The 21628-nt window shown below is 45.1% G+C and overlaps 1 protein-coding gene across 2 annotated transcripts; it reads right to left on the bottom strand.

The window, feature by feature from the left end:
- Positions 1-151: 151 nt before the first annotated feature.
- Positions 152-19830, bottom strand: LOC135528265 (lysine-specific demethylase 5C-like). Of its 2 annotated transcripts, XM_064957230.1 has the most exons (28): positions 19047-19830; positions 17541-17688; positions 17209-17286; positions 16616-16738; positions 16269-16439; positions 15937-16071; positions 13605-13664; positions 12511-12634; positions 12091-12371; positions 11580-11738; positions 10325-10444; positions 10012-10170; positions 9629-9810; positions 9211-9373; positions 7661-7780; positions 7330-7524; positions 6878-7059; positions 6658-6782; positions 4941-5088; positions 4777-4861; positions 4267-4640; positions 3960-4098; positions 3562-3741; positions 3169-3288; positions 2123-2951; positions 1828-2027; positions 1500-1673; positions 152-1266 (listed from the first exon to the last, which is right to left on the bottom strand). In XM_064957230.1, coding segments are annotated over exons 1-28 (4785 nt in total). In that variant the 5' UTR covers positions 19049-19830; the 3' UTR covers positions 152-1257. The 2 variants fall into 2 exon arrangements, with proteins under 2 accessions (XP_064813302.1, XP_064813303.1); XM_064957231.1 differs by lacking the exon at positions 13605-13664 and having other exon boundaries at positions 19047-19829.
- Positions 19831-21628: the final 1798 nt, after the last annotated feature.

Genomic DNA, 21628 nt, shown 5'->3' on the forward strand with positions numbered 1-21628 from the left:
CAAGGGAGTTGCTGAAGCTCAGGAACAACTACACCTGTGGTTTACGTTCACAACACAAGGAGTGTACTGATCGATTCAGCACCACAAACTTCACTATTCTGTCAAACCACTTAAAGAAATTCAGATGGAAAAAAGGACAGGAGTCAAAAGCTTCCTAAAACAATTCTAAACTTTTATTTTCTAACAAGAGTGAAAAGAAACAAAGGCAACATTGAAATGAAAAGTTTATACACAAACGCACGACAACTGTGTGTCTGCAATATCAATACCAATAATAATTATTATTTTAACCAAGAGGAGAAAAAGTAAATTGTGATAAAGTGAAGTGTTACTTTAGTTTGGAAGTGGAGAGAGAGAGATAGGGGGAAGAAATGAGACAAAAACATGACAGAAAAGGATAAATCTGAGGGGATCCAAACTAATGAAAGAGAGCAAGTAAAAGTGAGAGAATGAAAGAGATACCTATTTTGGGAAAGTAGCACCAAAAAACATTCCCAAAATATCCAAATGGGTTTTATTCAAAATGCAAAATCCCCTCTGACAACCCAGCCTCAACAAACAAGATCAAATACAAAAAAATACAAGTGTTACCACGGTGACCATCGACACCTATGATCTGCTGTGATTCACAACCTTCCACCGTACTGAACTTCAGCTGTAAGTAAGCTTCATGCCCAAAAACCCCAGAAAAATAAATCAATATCATTCATTTCTACTTCAGTAAGTGGGTATGTGTGGGTCAACTTAACCGGGCCACTGTGTCCGTCTGTCTGAGGCCTGTTCCAAAACTTGCATTTAATAGAGCTGAAAACACATAGCATACTGACTGACTGACCTGGATCCCTAATTAAGACCAAGACACTCTCCAATGACGAAGCCAGCTCACACACTCCGAACACGTTCACTGGGAGGATGGAGGGAGGTAGATAGCGAAAGACAGACAGAGTTGGGGGGGGGGGTGTAAAGTACAGGGTCGGAAGAGAAAGATCAGAATAGAGTGGGAGGGCAGGAGAATTAGACAGGAGCTCAGAAAGAGAGAACCACTGTGTTAGTGTTTAAGAAGACGGGAGAGCTGGGGGGCTGTAGACGGGTGGGGGGAGCGAGCTGTAGACGGGGGGGGAGCTGTAGACAGGGGGGGATGGCCTGCATCTTTCCTTCCACAGTGTGACGCTGTCTTCCGGCCCAGAGTGATCTGTCCATTCTATTATCTCCAAACGTCTGACCATTCCTTTCTCCAGTGTTGCATCCATAACCATATCATAAGATCTGAGGGAGAGGAAGAAACGGAAACAAAGACCGTTGGAGAGAGAGAGAGAAGCATGAGTTTAACTGGTTCAACTTCTTTCAAATAAGTAATGCAACTAATTATCTCTTAAAAATACACGACGAGGGACTAAAAATAGAAAATAAACAAAAGAGCATACAAAAGCGCCGGGGTGTGCCTGGGTGAGCGTCACCTCGGGGTGTGCCTGCTCGGGGTGTGCCTGGGTGAGCGTTACCTCGGGGTGTGTCTGGATGGGAATGTGGTTGAGGGGCCGGGTCTTCTTGGACTCTGAGGTGTCCTGGGACCGGGGTGCTCCCTCCGCCCCTGTGTCGCCCCTCTGGCTCTTCCTCTTCCTCTTGTCCTTGGCCCGCCCCCCACGGCCCGCCCCTTTCTGCTCCTGGAGCTCAATCTGAAGAGAGAAGGGGAGGCAGGACAAAACATGATACATCAACCCACACTATTCAGACAGTTTAAAACTAATAGAGCTACTGACTAACGAAATGGGAATTGGAGTTAAGCTATTATAACATACACTAAATGGTAAAGGTTTCCTGGTCACTCACCAGTATGAGTGTTTGGAGTGTGTGTCTCTGTGGCTCTGAAGCAGCCTGGAGGACCCTGTGGATGGTGCTGGTCTGGTCCAGAGACACCTCCAGCAGGTCTCCCTCCAGCTGCAACTCCTCTAGCTGGGTCCTGGTGGTCAGGGACAGCTCTATCACTGGGCCCTTTAGTGAAGGGACCAGCGGCAGCAGAGAGCCCACACCTGGGTGGAGATACAGAGGGGTACAGTCAGACACAGGAGAAAAAGTCTCCTGGGTTACATCATGGACTGGAGGTGTTACAATATTGGCTACTAACCTGTTACATTGGAACGGCTAATGCCGTTTTCACATCCAGCTTGCGTGCCACCGTTCATCTCTTTCTTTGGGGTCTTCTTGGGAGAGTTCTCCTCTGTGAGGTCTATCACTCCTTCTCCCTCCCCTCCCTCCGAATCCGACAGCACTATCACCGACTCAGAGTTCCCTTTCTTCCCATCCTCCTCCTCCTCTCCCTCCCTGTGAGGCTGGTTCTGTTTAAGCTCCTGCAGCCTCTCTAGTGCCCCCTGTATCTCTGGGCTGTCCAGTGCCTCCTTGGCGCGCCCCTGCCAGGTGATGGCCCTCTCTGTGAGACACTGCAGAGCCTCTCCCTCTGGCAGACGGACGGGCAGCCTCTGGAGCGCCACCAGCAGGGCCAGGATGGTCTCCAGACGTGGGCGCCGCGAGCGCTGGCACCGGGGGCACAGGAAGCGTGAGTCCCAGTCCCACCAGCAGAGGGGGTTGGTGGGGGGCGCTGAGGGGAGCAGGAGGGAGGGGAACGGGACACACCCACCGTGGAACCAGTCTTTACACAGGTGGCAGCGCAGCAGAGGGGGGCGAGGCGCCCGGCCACACACACACACTGACTGGGGAGGAGAGGCACTGCCTGTCGTTGTGTGGTTACTGTCCCCGTTCCCCTTTCCACAGTTCTCAGAGTGGAGAGCTGTGTCCAGCTCCATGGGGTCCTCCCCCCACCTCCCACCTCCGTTCTCCTTGTCCTCCTGCTCAGTCTTTACCTCTTTCTTCTCCACACCTGGTTTAGACAGGTTGTCCTGCTGGAGCCTCAGCAGAGCCCCTTTCTCCTGGTGCTCTCCTTCTTTAAATGCCGTCACCTAGAGGGGGACAGAAGGATGATGCACTTTTTAATGGTCTCTACATGCTGTTTGTATGTGACTGAAGTGTCGCTGTAGCCCTAATAGAAACTGCCTTGTGACTAATCAAGTTGTTTGGATATGACATTCTGGAACTGGTAGGTAACACTAACACACTGAACAGACTAGAACCTGACAGCCATACTGTCTGACTAGGCCAGACTCCATGCAGACTCACAATGGCTCCAGGGTCTCTCAGGTCCTGAGCAGAAAGGCCCAGAGTGTTGGTATCGGTGTCATCTAAACAACCCGTCTCCTCTCCCCTCGCTTTACGCTTCTCCACGCACGGACACAACACCTACAGCAAGACAAAGTTGTGAGGCTCAAGGTGTTAGTAAGAGTCACATGTTAACACACACACACACTGCTGGCTAATACACTCACATAGAATGTCAGGGCAGACAATGTTCACATACAGCTAAGACTTAGTCACAGTATCGATCTGCAAAATTTGTTGAACTATCTATGTCCCAAGGCTTCCCTCCCTCTCCACTAAGCGTGATTGAGATGTGTGGGGCAAAACAGCTGTAAATGAAGAACTAAGCAGGCCTACACAAGCACCACCCCTGACCTGTAGCAGGCTGTGCTGGCTGCTCTTCTTCAGGAAGGTCTTGGAGGCCTTGTCTCTCCAGGAGTGGGCGCTGGCTACCTGCAGCTCCAGCTGCCTCAGCTCCTCCATCCTGACTGGCAGGTCTCTCCCTATCGCCACCAGGCCCTCCAGGTCATCCAGACACGGGTAGTGCTCCCCATTCTACAGTACACACACACACGTGAGAGGAAGAGAGGACAAGCCTAGGTTACGTTTAGTAGGGCACAACTAAACGGAACAATGTCATAGACATGTACATTGTAGAACAAGCATACTTATCTGACCTGTATTCAGGCATTTCCTATTTGCAACATTGCACAACGTTTGCCAATTGAACGTGGCCCAGGTTATGACAGACAGTAAGAGTTGGTGCTACTTGCCTGGATCTCCTCCAGGTCAGTGACCCAGGCCCTGGCCCGGCTCAGACAGCCCCGGAGAGACAGGATGTTGGGCAGCTTGACTGGGATGAGCTGGGCCTCGTTCACTATGGCCTCCAAGGTGGACAGAGGGTGCTTCTGCCTGCAATCACACCAGGAGAGAGAGGGGACATTAGGAACAGCAAAACAACCTGAGAACAGTGAGTGAGTCTAAAAGAAAGAGCGATGAGTCTGTGGGTGAGACAGTGAGGAGAGAAAGAATGGCGGTGAAAGAGAATGAAAGAGTGAGTCAGTATGAGGTGTCCCTCACCGTTGCTCCAAACAGATCTGGGCCTTCTCCTCCCAGCGTTCTGCTATCGTCAGCAGCTCCTGCAGCTCTGCCATGGCCGTTTCCACAGAGACGCTCTGGGGCACGATGCAGCCCGCCTCCATCAGGCTCCTGAGGACCACCAGGGTCACCTCACTCCCCTCGGGACCCATGGTCCGGCGCACCTCGCCTAGCCAGCGGCTCTGCTCCTGCATCCCCTTCAGGAGCTCACACTCAGGGGCATCGACAGGTAAGCCAGCCCCCTGCTCCAACAGGGCCTGAAGCTGCTCTGGGGGAGGGGCGTCTCGCCGCCAGTCCCTGTCGCTCACTAGAGCCTGGGCCTGAGTCTGGAATTCCTCTATCGTACGCAGGACCGCCTGAGAGAAAGGGGGAATTAAAAAGGAATGAGAGAAAGTAGGGAAGGAAGAGAGGGCCGGACATTAACAACGTTACAGCTACAGCAGAGTTACTGGTTTCTCTCTGGTGGATCAGGTCCAGCTGGAGGCTACTCACCTGTACGTCCTCCAGCTGGCTTATCACACAAGGCAGGTTCTCCATCTTCTCCACTAGAGCCTTGAGTTCAGCCAGGGTCATCCTCCTGCAACACATACACAGCAATGTTTGTTATGGTGTATGCGAGTCACCGCAAATGCATTGGGTGTGGCAGTGGGTGTTACCTGGTCAGTGTCTTGTTGAGGAGCTCAGTGCTCGTCTGCTGACAGTGCTGTGTGTCAGTGAGGGTAGTGTTGAGTCTCTGGAGCAGCTCGTTGTCAGGAAACTTCTTCTCTGTTGCCTCTGCCTTCAGCACCTCCAGATCCGTGACACCTGGAGAAACATGAACTCAAAGTCAATATGCATTTTCATTCACTCTTAAAACTTCTTGGTGACAGGGGGGCCGTATTGAGTAGCTTGGATGAATAAGGTGCCCAGAGTAAACTGCCTGCTACTCTGCCCAAGATGCTAATATATGCTTAATATTATTAGTATTGGATAGAAAACACTGAAGTTTCTAAAACTGTTTGAATGATGTCTGTGAGTATAACATAACTCATGTGGCAGGCGAGACAAATCCAACCAGGAAGTGGGAAATCTGAGGTTTGTAGTTTTATTTATGTGATTGCCTATCCAATATGCTGTATCTATGGGGCCAGATTGCTGGAAACCTTGGAAAGTACAGATGTCAACAGTCTTTAGAAAGTTGTTTGAGGCTCTATTGTGGAAGGGTGTTGAATAAGAGCTGTTTCAACAAGTGGACTACGCTGTGGCCAATCAGTTGTTTACTGCGCGCCGTGCCTTTTCCCTCTGTAATGAATACGCTATTGTCCGGTTGGAATATAATAGAAGATTTATTATAAAAAGACCCTAAGGATTGATTGTAAACATCGTTTGACATGTTTCTACAAACTGTAATGGAACTCGACTTTGTCTGGATTTTGCACTCGCACATTGTGCCTTTGGATTAGTTAACTAAATGCGCGAACAAAAGAGGTATTTGGACATAAATATGGATGTAATCGAATAAAACGAACACTTCTTGTGGAAGTGGGAGTCCTGGGAGTGCATTCGATGAAGATCAGCAAAGGTAAGTGAAGATTTATAATGCTATTTATGACTTTTGTTGACTCCACAACTTGGTGGGTAACTGTATGGCTTGCATTTGTGGCTGAACGCTGTTCTCAGATTATTGAATATTGTGCTTTTGCCGTAAAGCTTTTTTGAAATCTGACACAGTAGTTGCATTAAGAACAAGTTTATCTTTAATTCTATGTAAAACATGTATCTTTCAAAGTTTATGATGAGTATTTCTGTTATTTGATGTGGCTCTGCATTTTCTCCGGATGTTTTGGAGGCATTTCTGAACATGGCGCCAATGTAAACTGAGGTTTTTGGATATAAATATGAACTTGATCGAACAAAACCTACATGTATTGTGTAACATTGAGTCCTGGGAGTGTCATCTGATGAAGATCGTCAAAGGTTAGTGATACATTTTATCTACATTTCTGCTTTTTGTGACACCTCTTTGGTTGTAAAATGGCCGAATGCTCTCTGTGACTAGTTGCTGACCTAACATAATGATATGTTCTGCTTTCACCGAAAAGCCTTCTTGAAATCGGACACTGTGGTTAGATTAATGAGAAGTGTATCTTTAAAATGGTGTAAATACTTAGGGTTGAGGAATTTTAATTGAGATTTCTGTTATTTTGAATTTGGCGCCCTGCACTTTCACTGGCTGTTGGCGAGGTGGGACGCTAGCGTCCCGAACGATCCCAGAGAGGTTAAGACATTTCTTTGGGGACATTCAGTTACAGAGGTGTGGTTCAGCCACACAAGAGTATAGAACGGTATACTTGTCTAGTGTATAGTTTGTGTCTATGGGTGTGTAGTTCTGACCTGTCTTGTTGCCCTCTTCCTGCTCCAGAGCCTCTTTCACTCTGTTGGCCCAGGAATCAAACGACTCAGCTCGCACTTTGAGCCGGTGTAACATGGCCAGCAGCTCATCCAGTGTGTACCTGTACCTGTAGGGAGAAGGAAAATGGAGGAGTCAGGTGTGAGGCACTAGCAGTAAAGAAAGGATACATAGAGAGAGAGCGCGAGAGAGACTCAGTCGTACCTGAGGTAGAGTTTGTCTGTGGGGCAGTTACAGAGGTCCTGAGTGTGGTAGAGACAGACGAGGCGTTCAGTGCAGTTTGAACAGGCCAGGGCCGACAGGAAGCAGGTGGTCTTGCAATTATCACACTGCCTCTCATCATCAGGTAGCAGCTCAAACGCCTCCCTCTCAGCCTCTGTGATGCCCTGAGAGAACACACACACAGGGATTTAAGAAACCACACAGCCAAGCAACACTGCTTTACACACACACACACAGCCAGTATTACACAACATACACCACTAACTCACATAAACCAAACAGTCAATATAGCGCAAGAAGCCACAACAATCAAACAACTCACACACACACCACAAAGTAATTCCACTGAGTGCTCAAGTCAGTGACCAAACCACAGACAGGCCTATAGGAGACCCAGAGTAAACATCCATTCTCTTCAAATGTATTAGTCTCACCCTCTCCAGCAAGCCCTTGCGTAGCTCCCTCTCCTCTTGGACGATGCTGAACATCTCTCTGTGCGTGGCAGCGGCCAGGTTGAGGTCTAGCTTCTCTGGGCAGGCGGCCATCTTACAGGTCAGCTCCTCGTGGGAGAAAACACAGTACCGCCGCAGACGACGGTAGTGCTCGATACAGGAGCGCCCTGCGGGCAGCTGGCGGACGGGGGTGGGTGTGAGTGCAAGAGACAATTTGAAAACAACGTACGACACTCCAATTAGGATAGGTATAGAGACCTAGTTGGGAAGATTAGAGTCAGTTTAGTTCTCAGGACACAGATGAGAGCCTTACCCAGTCTGCAGTGCAAAAGTTTACAGCTTCAGCAAAGTTGTATCCCTGATTGAAGCCGCTGTGGTAGGCTCTGGGGAAAGTGATGACAAACTCGCCAGCACATTGGTTGGTTCGCACAACCTGTCGATCAAATGCCACAAGGGACTCATCAGAATGGCCATTGTCCACAAATATATCTCGCATTTATTTGTCATAATCTCAACTCCATAATATTATGAGGTGTAGTATGGGTATGAGAGGTTGTGTGTGTTACTTGCGATCCTAAATGTGTGTCAGTATGTGAGTGGAGTTGAGCGGTTGGGAAAGTGTACGCCACGTCGTTCCATATACGCTCCATTCATTCAAATCACTTTTTAGACACCCATCTATTTTTGTAACTACCTACCATCTGGTTTTGAAGCACTGAAAACAAAACATATGATTTTAATTAAAAGTATTTTAATAAAGAACATGAAAAGGTGTCTAAGAAGCGCTCATGTCATATTAAACGGTATTTTAAACAGGAACCAGATGGGAGGGCTAAGAAAAGTTTTTTTGATTTAGACTATATTTCAAGACTTCAAGAAAAATTGTGAAGCATTTGCAAGTATGACACACTAGGCTGGCAGGGACCTTAAGCGCTCAGCATTTGATCAAACTTGTTTTATTAAATCATTAGTGTCTATAAATTGCACATATAGGCTGTTACTTAGAATGAATTACAATTTAAACAAAAAAATGCTTTACTAGGCTCCATCTACAGCGCCTTGGAATTCAATTTTAAAAACACAAGTTTGGCCAGTCTGTCTTCAGGCTCATGTGATGGTGCCTGGAGAGCAGGCCAGCAGTGATGGTGCCTGGAGAGCAGGCCAGCAGTGATGGTGCCTGGAGAGCAGGCCAGCAGCCTTGTGGAGCCACTGGGGATGATAAACACCCTTTTGGCCACTTTTGTCAAGCTGGGTGTAGTAGTTTTTCTGTATGTATGTAGGCCTAAAGGATTTGAAGTAAAATAACCCTATAAAAACAAAAAGCTCCTTGAAAGAGCTAATATGCCAGGCCTATATGGCCAAAATCAATGACTGCCTGTTGTCTAGATAACAGAAAACATTTTAAGAGATCAGATTTTTGGTTTGGAAATACTTTGCTACAATGACACACTTAGCTAACTATCCATCTCATTCCGTTCTGTTAGCCTGTGCACGTACCAAGGACACCCTCATGCTTTCGGGATACCTATCTTTTCAGATTCCACAATGATTCTTTAGTTGTGGACATTACATCACTGCACTCCCTCTCTTGGTCCTCATCTTTGTAAGTCACCTCGATTTAGCAGCTGTGTTTTATATCAGTGTCTTTATGAAAATATTTAACTCCATGACAGTAGCTACAGCAAGGGGCTAGAACAGCAATCAAGTAGACTACAAATGCATGCTGGGCCGGGCATGCCCTGAGCTTGTGAAGTGAAATTGGAGAGGGTGAGAAGGCCGATGCTCCAGCCTTTGGGAAACTCGCTCCACGCTCCAGTCAAATTGGGCACCCTCCACTCACATACTCTGGTGTGTGTGACTTACCGGGACCCCGTGAGCCATGAGGATGTTGGGGTTCATAATAGTGACCAGCTGGTGGAGGAGGTCAGGCTGGAACTCAAACAGCTCTGGGGTCAGCTTCTTCATCACCTCCTCTAACTGCTCTGCTGCTACAGAGGGAACCCCGTACCACGTCTTAGGCTCACCCCTGGAGGAGAGGGGGACAGAGAGAGGAGTGAGAGGTAAAGGGAACAGCGAGGGGAGAGAGGAACAGAGAGAGAGGGGGAGATGAGAACAGCTTTTCTCACTAACCATATCTATCAGTCAGTACATAGTCCTGTATAAAGCTATCGGACATGAAAGGACAATCACAAACATCTACAGGTGAACTACCTATTAATGCCCCATGTCTCCTGTAGGGGTTGTAATGTTTTGTGTACTGTACAGTTAGTGTCCTCTTTACCAGTGCAGGTAGTTGATGGAGTAGCTCCAGTGGTCCTCTATGTGCCAGCAGAAAGCGGAGAAGACCATGCCCACGTAGAGCCAGGGCACCTTCATGCCAGAGATGTCTGCGTTGATGTGGCACAGCAGGGACTGCTCCAGAACTGGCATCACGTTCAGGTTCCAGCCGCTCTGGGCATAGTCCTGCAGAGGGCAGCAAGAGGGTCAGACTAAACTGTGCAGGTATAGTTCTGGAGGAAATATATTTTGTTTTATACATGTTGTACAAGGATCATATTAATGGCATATCAATGAGAGCGGAATAGACAAACACTGTATATTTAAAGAACTAATAAAAGGAGAAGACAACAGGAGTGAAATGTGAAAAGGCTGATCGCTAGTTACCGCTTCCTCTTGTGAGAGGTTCTTCATGCCGTTGTTCATGGGGAATCCACTGCCAAACTCTTTAGAGTGGATGTCGGCTCCATACTCCACTGTCACGTCCTCCTCTATACTACTGACCAACCGCCAGAACTCTCTCTCCACCAGCTCTGTCGGAACCATCTACACACAGACATTTGTAACAAACACAACAAAAAAACTCAACTCAAAGAATAATGTATCAATATAATCAACTAGCATGTCTTCATCAGTAAGGACTAGTTTATCTCCACATCAGAGCAAAGCATTAATTTATAGTTTGTACAGGCGCACTTACATGGACAGGCATGTTGAAGTAGTCTGCTTTGAAGGTGTCGGCCATCTCCCCAAAACTCTGCAGGGTGTATTCCCTAGTAGCCTGCTCAAAACCAAAGGCCTCCGCTGGCCTCTTACACTCCTGGAGGGAAGAAGAGAGGCAGACAAGAGGCCATTGAAGAAATGGATTGGATGGAGGAAAATGAAATAGTTACCAGACATACAGATGACTAGAATGCAAAAGTTTATGCCCAGTGTTTTTCCTGACAGGTTTACATGTCAATAGCCTGTGTTCAATAGACATAATTCTCCTGACCAGGCATCCAGCCCCAGGTTCCATCAAACACACCTTTCCCCTACAAGCTACATCTACCAGAAAACTGCTTCAATGACTCCAGACTCCTCAGGTTAAAATATACACACAGAGGCTCCAGATTAATTCGACGGTGGATGGCTGCAGCCACATAGCAGGATGTTTGTTTGAAAACAGGATGTTGTGGGTCTCAATAGCTAGTTTCCATTCAATCGGTGACAGATGAATGTGACTATTCAAATATCTGCATAAAGAAAATATGCATGTTTCCACCTAATCAGTGTGTGATGACGAAGTGCACACAAAATGGACTTTCTCATGTACCGAATAACAAAAGTGAAAGTTCAATGTGTTTCCATCACATTTTCTACTCTACTGATAGTTTTGTCACAGAAACTGTTGGGTAAAATAGATAATGTGTCTACTCTGGTCTACACACGTGCACTCTAGCCAACAGCTGGCAGATTCAGTGGGGGTATGATAGTATGACATTATTATAGATAAGAGAGAGAATATTTACATTTGTCAAACAGCAGTCAAGCATCAATCATCATGTCACCAGAATAAGACCCTCCATATTTATTGAAAGGGGCATCAAGCTCATCACTGTGCACTTTCACCATCCTGTGAAATTCACCATAACTTATTTCATCTGTAGCCTAATACACTGCATGGTTTCCCGAGTCGTAGTGGGAGGACCACACATGTCATCGCATGACTCCAAGTTTACTTCCATATGATGGTTAATATATCAATATTTACTCTTTTTAAAAAACGTTTTCACTGCCATTTCTCCCATACAGGTAATTACTTTTACCGACACAAAAAGATCCCACTATGTCGATTGAACAAATTATCTGGTGGCATTTATGAAATTGTACCGAAACTTCCTGTTTCCATCACAGCTGTCGTAATCATTTATTTATAGACGGTATGACTACTCTGTGGTTCATGACGCTCTCACCTCAGCCACACATTTTGGACAGCGCCAGTTGCCCTTGGGGGCCTCAGTGAGAGGGGGCAGCAGACAGAAGGTGTGGTAGTTGTCATCACAACCGTCACACAGTAGAAGCTTCTCATCCTCGTCGCCACGGCCACACATCCGGCACACAAACGAATCCACCTTAGCAGAACACAGAACAGATAAGTGAAACAGATTTAAAGTTCTGCATTTAAATTGCCACACTCAAATATGTTGGAAAGGAGTTGACTAACAAAATATGACATGTAAATTGTTTACCCATTAAATTACTGGCAGCATAGATGGTTTTCAACTAGCTTTATTTATTTCCCCATTTAAATTGCCACCTTATGATTCGAAAAGCTATAACATCTGATTTTGGATCAGACATAACCTACAGGGCTGGATTCCCAGACAGAGAATCTCCAGTGACCATGCGTCTTAGTCCAGGATAAGCCTTAATCTGTGCCTGTATAACTTGCCCATAAGCGTGAATGGAGGCTAAGGCCCTTACAAACTGAGGGTTGCCGAGGTTACGTCTCAACCTCATGGTCATCTTGGTGCAGGGCCCGTCACCATTTTCACCACTGTCTTGGTCCCCGCTGTCATGAGCTGCTCCACCTTCATGTTTCTCTTCCTCTTTCTTCACCTCACTCTTTATCGTGGTATCAGAGGGAGGAGGAGCCGTTGTGGTTGTGCTGCCATCTCCTCCTTTCTCTTTGACCTCCCCTGGCTGCTCCTTGACCTGGACAGCAGGAGCTGCAGCCCGGACAGTCACAGTCTGAGGCAGCTCTTCTGGAAGGAGGGGAAATCGGAGAAGTGGTCAACATGCATCCAAAATTGCACCGTATTCTATATGATACTAATTTATGACCAGAGCCCACATTTCAGACCCAACTAGGGGAGGTGAAGAACTGTAGCAGAGTAGTGTTACCTTTCTTGGGAATGCTCTTATTCCTGGGCACCAGTCCTAGCCCCATCATCTTAGGCCCTGCACCGTAAATCTGCAGTTTCTTCAGCTCTGGATTCTTCTCTATGTCCTCCTCTGTGGGATCAGGCTAGGGTGACAGATGGCAAAAAGTCAGTAGGGAGATGCGATGGGAGCAACACCAATACACTTTCAGGTTTACTGAGAGGGAATGGAGAAGCAGAGGGGTCAGGAGATGGTGTGAGGATAAGGTAGAATAGTAGTACTAGAGGGTCAGCAAGGAGAGTACAACCTCTCCATACAGTACATCATTGTGTATTGACAGTTATTAAACAAAGGTAACGATCCACCACCGTGTTATAAGAAAAAGCATCCAAACACACGTCGTGACACACGTCCCAACAAAGGAAACTAATTTGGGGAACCTACATACAAGTCTCAACTCAGCTGAACTGAGTGATTAATACAATTAAAAATGCACTCAAGTCGAGGTTGTGAGGCGTCATCTGCCTCAGATCCGAAATCTGTAAAACTTTTGAAGGGGCAATGATTCAGAGCATAAAATGCACAAAGCTGTGTTTGCATTTTCCAAATATTTTACTTTCTCAAAAGGCCAAGTGGAGTGTCTAACAGGGTTCTTGTCAAACACAACCCACTGGAGTTCAACTGCACTCAGCAGAACACATGCAGTCACACAATAGCGCAGCAGAAGTGAGGGAATGGAAGCGTTAAGAAAGGACGCACAGAGACTGACTAACAGTAAAGAGATAAGAGGAGAGAGAGATTCACACTGATTTCATAAACAAGTACAGGCACGACAGATAATTGCTTATGCATTTGCATAAGTTGTTGCCAGGGACAAACAGTGAGTGGGTGGGTGAGTGAGTGGGATAAGGGCTAAAGACAGCGAAAGCTTGATGCTAGGCTGTTGAATGGTGATGTTTGTTAAGAGTTAGAAAAGGACGACAAGGCCCTGCCGCAAAAAAAAAGAGAGAGAGAGGTTTGCTGCTAGAAAAACCGAGCCAGATAGAGACATTGGGCAAGGGTAGAGCCGGGAGAGAGCGAGGACTCGCATTGTGCTCAAGAGAGACAGGCAGTACCGATGTAGAGATGTGTTGAGAGCCAGTGGAGAGAGGGTGGGGGGCAGAATCCTCTGGACCCTGCATAGGAAGACAACAACAGCAACAAAGAACTGAGACAGGAGGAGGAAGAAAAAGAAATGGCTGAGGAGAAGAAAAAAAACAGCCATTGGAAGAGTGAAAATGTATATGAAGAGATGGAAATCTGGTGTGATGAAATAGAATGACTTGTGTTTGACTGTAACAGGCGTGGGTAGACCATGTATTTGCCAAATATAGCGGTGCTTGTACTGATCACATCACAAGGTCTTTTTGATCCGTTTAGAACTGAGCCCTCAGAGAAAGCATAGCCTAGGTCTCTCCAACCCTGTACCTGGAGAGCTTCCGCCCTGCAGGTTCATGCCAATCCTCATCTAGCACACCCGATTCTAATCAATTAGCTGGTTGATAAGCTGAACTAGGATAGTGACAACTTGGGTTGGGGCGAAAGTCCACAGGAGGGTAGCTCTCCAGGGACAGGGTTGGAGACCCCTGGCCTAGGTAATAAAACAGTGGAAAATTAAACACACACAAGGATGCATACGTGGGTTTAAAACAAAACCATATCATCAGATTCTTATGGTGGGCTATGACCAATCCGATGACATCTCAGTATAAAGTTTAATGGGACAGTGCAAGATTTTAAGCCCTTTCTCTACTTACCCAGGGTCAGATTAAATCACGGACACCATTTTTATGGCTCTGCAGCCAGTGCTAGCTGTTCTGGTAGATTTCCAGTTACAGCTGGGCAACCCATGTACCCATAAAACACTTATATTGACCAACCAAACTATTCACATTTATTTGAAACAATTTTTATTTTATTTTTCATTTTTAAACTTGGCTAAAATAACCGTGTGGAATGGAATGCTTCAACTAGTATGAATCACGATAAAGTTGTTGAAAGCCTGGGCTTTCTTTTCTAGTATTCATTTCTGGTGGAGGAGCTTCAGCACGGAATAGGTCTGTGGGTGTCTGTGTGACACAGAAATGATGGGAGTTTGATCAGGACCGGGCTGTCTTAGTGAGTTAGGTTAGTCTATACAAGCCTGGACAATAGTTGACTCGTAAAATAAATTGCAAATAATAGACTAGGCTATCAACTTTTATTCTTGAAAGCGGCAACTTTAGGACAATACCTTCTTAGGTTGGAATATTTGGAAAATAAGCTACTGTTCATTGCTAATTTGTCTTGAAGCTTTTGTTTGTTATGAAAGCGCTCTTTCACACACACGAAACAACCTTAAACGTCCTTCATACTGGAGGCAGACACACAAAAAAAAATGGTATCCATGAGTTCATCTAACTCTGGGTAAGGAGATGTCCAAAATATCACACCATCCCTTTAAGCATCTCTTGCCATTGTTCAAATCAAATCTGGAGTAAGGCATACAAGGAAGCAAATCAAAAAAGATCTCACCACACCACCACTTTAAAATGCAAAATGGTACAAACAAAATGTATTCTATGGGTGAAAGACATGGGTACCCTACAGGTAACTACAATGGGTTAGCAATGTTCAATGGCAGGGGTACCAAAATGAACAATCGGTGGTGTTGAAAGAGGGAAAGAAAGAGAGAAAGGAAGAGGGAGATATAGGGTGACATATAGCATATAACATGGGGCAAAAGGCAGTAGCAGCAGACACCATAGCAGCAGCGTAGCGGTACACAGAGCAAGCATGCTGGTTGCGTTCTGAGCGCATCGTCTGGTCCATCTAGATGTTCCTTTCCAATTTGGAGAGAAAGAGCTGGAACTCAGATTCAATTCATTTGGATTAATGACTAATTTGGTATTACGTCATTTCAAATCGGATTAATTTAGGAATACAACGATATTGAATGAAAGGTAATTCCATTTTTCAATGCCAAAAGAGATGAGTATTATTACATGATTGTATGGGCGTATGACAACTTTATCTTCCTGCCTAACCAAATCAGTCACTGATAGTCTCACTAGAAGATAAAACAATCAGTGTGAAAAACCTATGAGTAAGATGTGTTAATGGCAGGTGTTACCCTAGCTGAGATCTGTGAAACGGTGCAGATCAGTAGTTTCACTAGCAGTTCTCAGAAGACAGTACATCACCACCCAATGAATGGTTTTGGACCCCATTCCTGAAGGCTAAATATGGCTACTAACAGATTATGGTTGTGGAGAGTGAATGCTTACATCTTTGGAACTATCTACATGATCATGGAAATTAGTCAAATTAACCAACTTATATTAGTATCTGTGAACTACACACACGACTGATACTGTTAAGAGGAAAATTATGTACGTCGGTCATTGGAGCTTGTGTGCTGTCACTCACGTCTGGCTGGAGACGATTGGCTCTGCGTCCGTAGCTGCTCATCTTGGAGGGCTGGACAGACTGGCGTAGGGGGATGGAGTGGGGCTTGTATTCTCTATGCACCTCCTCTCCATCATATAGCTTTGGCTTAGTCTGCTACAGACAGAAATCCTGGGGTTAAACCCTCTTCAACATTCATGACTATGGATGGTCACCTTTTATAAACAGTGCAACTGACTTAACAAATAAAGAATGTAAGTCAATGCATGTCAAATTCTGTTTGATAGATCAGAGTTGATCGATTGCTTGTGTAAGCACAAAAGAGCAGGAGCAAAGTGGGTGAGTAGCGTTACCGGCAGGCTGGCACCAGTGTGGAACACCTCAAAGGGGTAGACAATCCTCTCGTAGTGTGAGCGCAGGAGGGAGCCAATGTTCTTGCCTGGAGGGTAGCCAAGCTTCTGGGCCACGCGAGCCCAGCGCCTCTCCTTACTGACTATATCAAACCCTCCCTCCTCTATCACAACCTACAACACAAAATAATATAAGTGCGGACAACTCAGTTTTACTGGCTAAAGTACTATTGGATAGTGTTAGCAATGGTAAGAGTCTCAACAGGTCTTATTTTTTAGTCTTACAGAAATAAGACATGCAACAGGGGGTTTTACTGAGAAATGTTAAATGGGTCAATCAGCTCTGGCACCTTGGACAGGCTGAAGAGGTCCAGGATGCGCCTCTCGATGTTCGGGATCTTGAGAGAGGATCCCTGGATCTCCCAGAACTTGGCGATCCGGTCCAAGTAGTTTAGCTTGACTCGTGTCTCCGCCTAAGGGGGGGGGGGGGGGGTCAGGATTGAATATTATTAGGTTGGACTGAAAACTAAAATATAATATTTGGGTCAACCAGAACATGTGACTTCTAAAACAGTTCTTCAATATCAACCCATAGCAATAGAACAGGCTTGGAAGCTCTAACCCTGGCAATGTGCCTAGTAAACTCATGTTAACATGAGCAATGGCTGCCTGATGATGGATTGCCATGGTAACATAGCATGATTTGTAAAAAATGTAAATAAAATCGAACTGATGTAGCTCATGCAATGGAATGTATTTTATGTAATGTCAGTTGAGTTGACTCACAGCACAGGTACACTTCCTGCTTTTACTTCCTGGCATGGATACACTCAAAATGGATGCCAGTCTACCCATTATCCATCATTGACTTGAATGGGGATGACCGTTCTATTCATTCCATTTCTGAGACTCAACTATACAATATATAAGGAGAGAGACGAACCTCCAGCTCATTAAGTCTCTGTATACGGGGTGTGAAGCGGAAGCTATCCACCTCCACAGCAAAGGGTGGCTGCCAGTCCTGTGGGGAAAGGAAAGCTTTGATCAATGTCTGTCTATGTTTGATGTAAACACTTGTCATCCTGCAATCACTCAATCATGTGCTCAGCTTGTAAGAAAGAGAACATGTACTTGTGTTTGCTAGACACACAAAGAAACACAAATAACAGTGAGACTACACCAGATTGGTTAAGGTAAGAGGAAAACAACCATATTCAACTCCCCACAGGTTTCATGGGGTTAAATGATAGATGCATGTCACCAGTAAACACTTACAGCAGGAGGACGAATCTTGCAGATTCCAGACTTCTCTGCAATTGGACGGATCTTGGCAATGTAGCCCAGGGGATCCTGAAACTCCTCCCATGACGGTTCGAACACTGGGCACTCCGGAGGAGGCACAAAATCCTCCCCCTCCATCGCCCTGGCAACAGGTAAGGTCAAATCTGCATGTCAAGTCACTGCAGCTACTTACTTAGCTAAGCAGATTGGCAGTCAAAATAACTGTCACCATGAGAAGTCCGGGCACAATATAAGAGTTCTTGCTAATCAATGGTAATTACAATGAATGATACAGGCCCTATATATAGACTACCCATTGATTCTTGAAGAATACATTTATGCTTGTCTTATAAGGCTGGAAAAACCATCTTGCCCTATCATAACCCCAAACCTAAGATTGTTTATGTAGTTATGTAATTATTGGAGTCTTTGTAAACAGTGCATTCTACATAACACATTTACCATAAAAATTGTATATTTCAAATGCATTTCTTGAAAATATCCACTTTAGGTTCAAAGTTAGGCTAAGGAGAAAATAATCACAAGGGATTTTTCCTTATGGCATTACCAGTTCTTCAAAAATGCATATGTACATATAAATGTAATTGGATACATTAACAATGCTTTAGAGTATGTTTTCCATCAGATCAAATGGGCCCTAAGTGACACAACCTACAATTTTGAATCGCCATTGTTTTACAAACATTACATGATTTTTCTACTTGTGAATAATGTCTTTGAATTGAATCATGTTCTAATAGCTGGAACAAGTCTTTGGAACATCATGGAACCTTCAATCTAGTAAAACACAAAATCCCCAAACCTGTTAACCCAATATGGGGGAGGCGTTCTTTGTAACTGTTCTCCCCTCCCCCTACCTTACAGACACAGCAAATAATGCACTTCTTACATGGTGCCATTCTTGTCTCATAAGGTCAAATTGGTGTTTGGACATCAACAGAAAATAACACACTAACTAACAAAGTATGTTGATACTTGGTGATATAAAAAGACTGTCTGGGATATGGTTTGTTTCCTACAATTGATTTCACAGAACCCATCTGATGGCCTCCTACATTTCCTTTCAATAGAAAATAATGATAAAGACATTTGAGGAAGCTTCCTACACAAATGCTGGACATATTCTCTAAATATAGCTAAAGCCCCTAATCTCAACATAAAACGTCACAGGATTTAAAGGCCTGATTGCATCCATCCACGGAAGACCAAATATGGGGATTCAAGTTAGGAAACAAATGAATATAGCCATTGTCAAACATCACAAAATATGGGTAATTTGTCACATAGCTAACTACATAACGGGAGGTCCTTGGTGACTGACAGGCTAAAACAATCCCAAGTTGTTTGGTTGGTTTACTTTAAGTTTCACTGTAGTTAGTTGGTTAGTTGCTAACTAGGATTTCTCTAGCTAGCATCTTAGCTAACTTTCCGGATAAGAAATATGGCTAGCTAGAGTATAGCTAACGTTATTAGACTTACATGTTAGATAACGTTAGCTGGCACTTGGACAGCAACTCTGCCTGACACGTTCAACGTGATCAGAGGAAATTATGGACTCAGGTGTCACCAATAATATGATGGGCGGTGTAGGTGTCTTGAAAGCTCACGGGGTCTATTGTTCAGCACTGGGTCACGATTACTGTGGCTGAAGCTAACGTTACGGCCTCCACTTTTCAGCCCATCCCAGGCAGCACCTCCGGTCTCGGGTAGCACTGCGAATTGGCGTGGAAGTTTCACTGGAAATATTGGTTCCTTCTCTGTTTCGTACCTGTCCCAAGACAGATATGAATTGTTTTATTTTTAATCAAAAATACTCCGGACAATCCCGTAGACAATTATTTCTCCTGAGACTACCCTCCTCCCTGTTGACAGTGTTGTTGTTGTTTAGCTCGGCTGGCTAACGTTACCTACGTTAGCGAGCTGTCGCTGGTTAGCTAGCTACTGTAGCTAGTAATGTTACGAGCTAACGTTAGCTAGCGAGCAAGGTCCAGATAGCTCACGTAAAGTTGCCCGTTTTCAGCGTCGCTTCCCCCATATACCCACTTCTGTTTGATTATAAGTGTAAAGATGATCCACTTTGAAGACTCGTTTGCTTGTAAACGAGTATCTCTGTGAGAATGATGTCCCCATCAAATCAATTTGTGACCAATTTCGCTATCCCCCGTTCATCCTGTCTGGGTTTAAACGCCATCTTAGTTTCATCATTGCCTAAGCGCAACCTCAAGTCTCTCAACTACTACGACAGCTGAGTTATTTGAGTGGAAGAGGGGGCAGGAATTAGTCCCTCCACGTTCGTTCGATTTAGAGAAAGTAGTTCGGAGACGCATTTTCTCGGATCTTGACTTACTTCACGACTTATGATACCCATTCACGGAATGATTTACTAATATACGCGTGGCTAAATAAAATTAGTACATAGTTTAAAACGTGTGCCATTGTTTAAAAAATGCTGATGTGGAGGATGGCAGAAGTGCATGCATGCACGCAGGTGGCGTGGTATTAGTTAATACCTACTGGCATGGTATTAGGCACGTACACAGTTTACAGTAGCTATAAAGGCTCAGTGATGTCCAGAATCCTTGGGCTGTCTCTACTCTAAACTTAACACCTACCCATAACCCTAACCGAACCATAACGTAACCCTAACCATTTTCAGTGGAGACTCCTCATTCAGGGCAGGTGGGGGCAGAGCCCCAAGTGTATAGCAAAAAATATGTTTAATAATAAAAATACAAAATAACATATAAGTTTGCAAACAATGTGTCTTTTTGTTTTGATTGAATTAATAAAGCTGCTGAAAACATGGTCTCTTTTTTGCTTTCTTGAGTAAGGCAGCTCCAAAATGCATGTATTTCAGCCAAGCTCAGTGCTTTCTGTGGTGGAGGGGCAGCCAGGGAAAATACAAAGGGTATGAGTTGGTAATCTTCTCTAGTTGCGCTATCAATGGCTCCGTGTCCTGTCACTCATCGGGACACTTGTCGCCGCAAAATCTACAGGGAGATCAAGAAAGTTCAGGCACCCTTGGGTGCTGCCAAAGATTTACATTAGAAGTGCCCATCCAAGAATGCTCAAGGTCATAGCCACAGATAAAATTACATCAAATCGCGTTATATCTAACGTAGCTTTGATTGGATTTTTTTAATTTCACCTTTATTTAACCATGTAGGCTAGTTGAGAACAAGTTCTCATTTGCAACTGGCCAAGATAAAGCATAGCAATTCGACACATACAACAACACAGAGTTACACATGGAATAAACAAAACATAGTCAATAATACAGTAGAACAAAAGAAAACAAAACGTCTATATACAGTGAGTGCAAATGAGGTTAGTTAAGGAAATAAATAGGCCATGGTGACGAAGTAATTACAATATAGCAATTAAACACTGGAATGGTAGATGTGCAGAAGATGAATGTGCAGGTAGAGATACTGGGGTGCAAAGGAGCAAGATAAATAAATAAATATGGTATGGGGATGAGGTAGATAGATGGGCTGTGTACAGGTGCAGTGATCTGTGAGCTGCTCTGACAGCTGGTGCTTCAAGCTAGTGAGGGAGATATGAGTCTCCAGCTTCAGAGATTTTTGTAGTTCGTTCCAGTCATTGGCAGCAGAGAACTGAAAGGAAAGACGACCAAAGGAGGAATTGGCTTTGGGGGTGACCAGTGGGTTCTGCTATGGTGACCAGTGAGCTGAGATAAGGCCGGGCTTTACCTAGCAGCGACTTGTAGATAACCTGTAACCAGTGGGTTTGGCGACGCGTATGAAGCGAGGGCCAACCAACGAGAGTGTACAGGTTGCAATGGTGGGTAGTGTATGGGGCTTTGGTGACAAAACGGATGGCTCTGTGATAGACTGCATCCAGTTTTTTGAGTAGAGTGTTGGAGGCTATTTTATAGATGACATCACCGAAATCGAGGATCGGTAGGATGGTCAGTTTTACGAGGGTATGTTTGGCAGCATGAGTGAAGGATGCTTTGTTGCGATATAGGAAGCCGATTCTAGATGTCATTTTGGATTGGAGATGCATAATGTGAGTCTGGAAGGAGAGTTTACAGTCTA

Source organism: Oncorhynchus masou, chromosome 33 (assembly GCF_036934945.1).
Source record: "Oncorhynchus masou masou isolate Uvic2021 chromosome 33, UVic_Omas_1.1, whole genome shotgun sequence".
Lineage (NCBI taxonomy): Eukaryota > Metazoa > Chordata > Actinopteri > Salmoniformes > Salmonidae > Oncorhynchus > Oncorhynchus masou.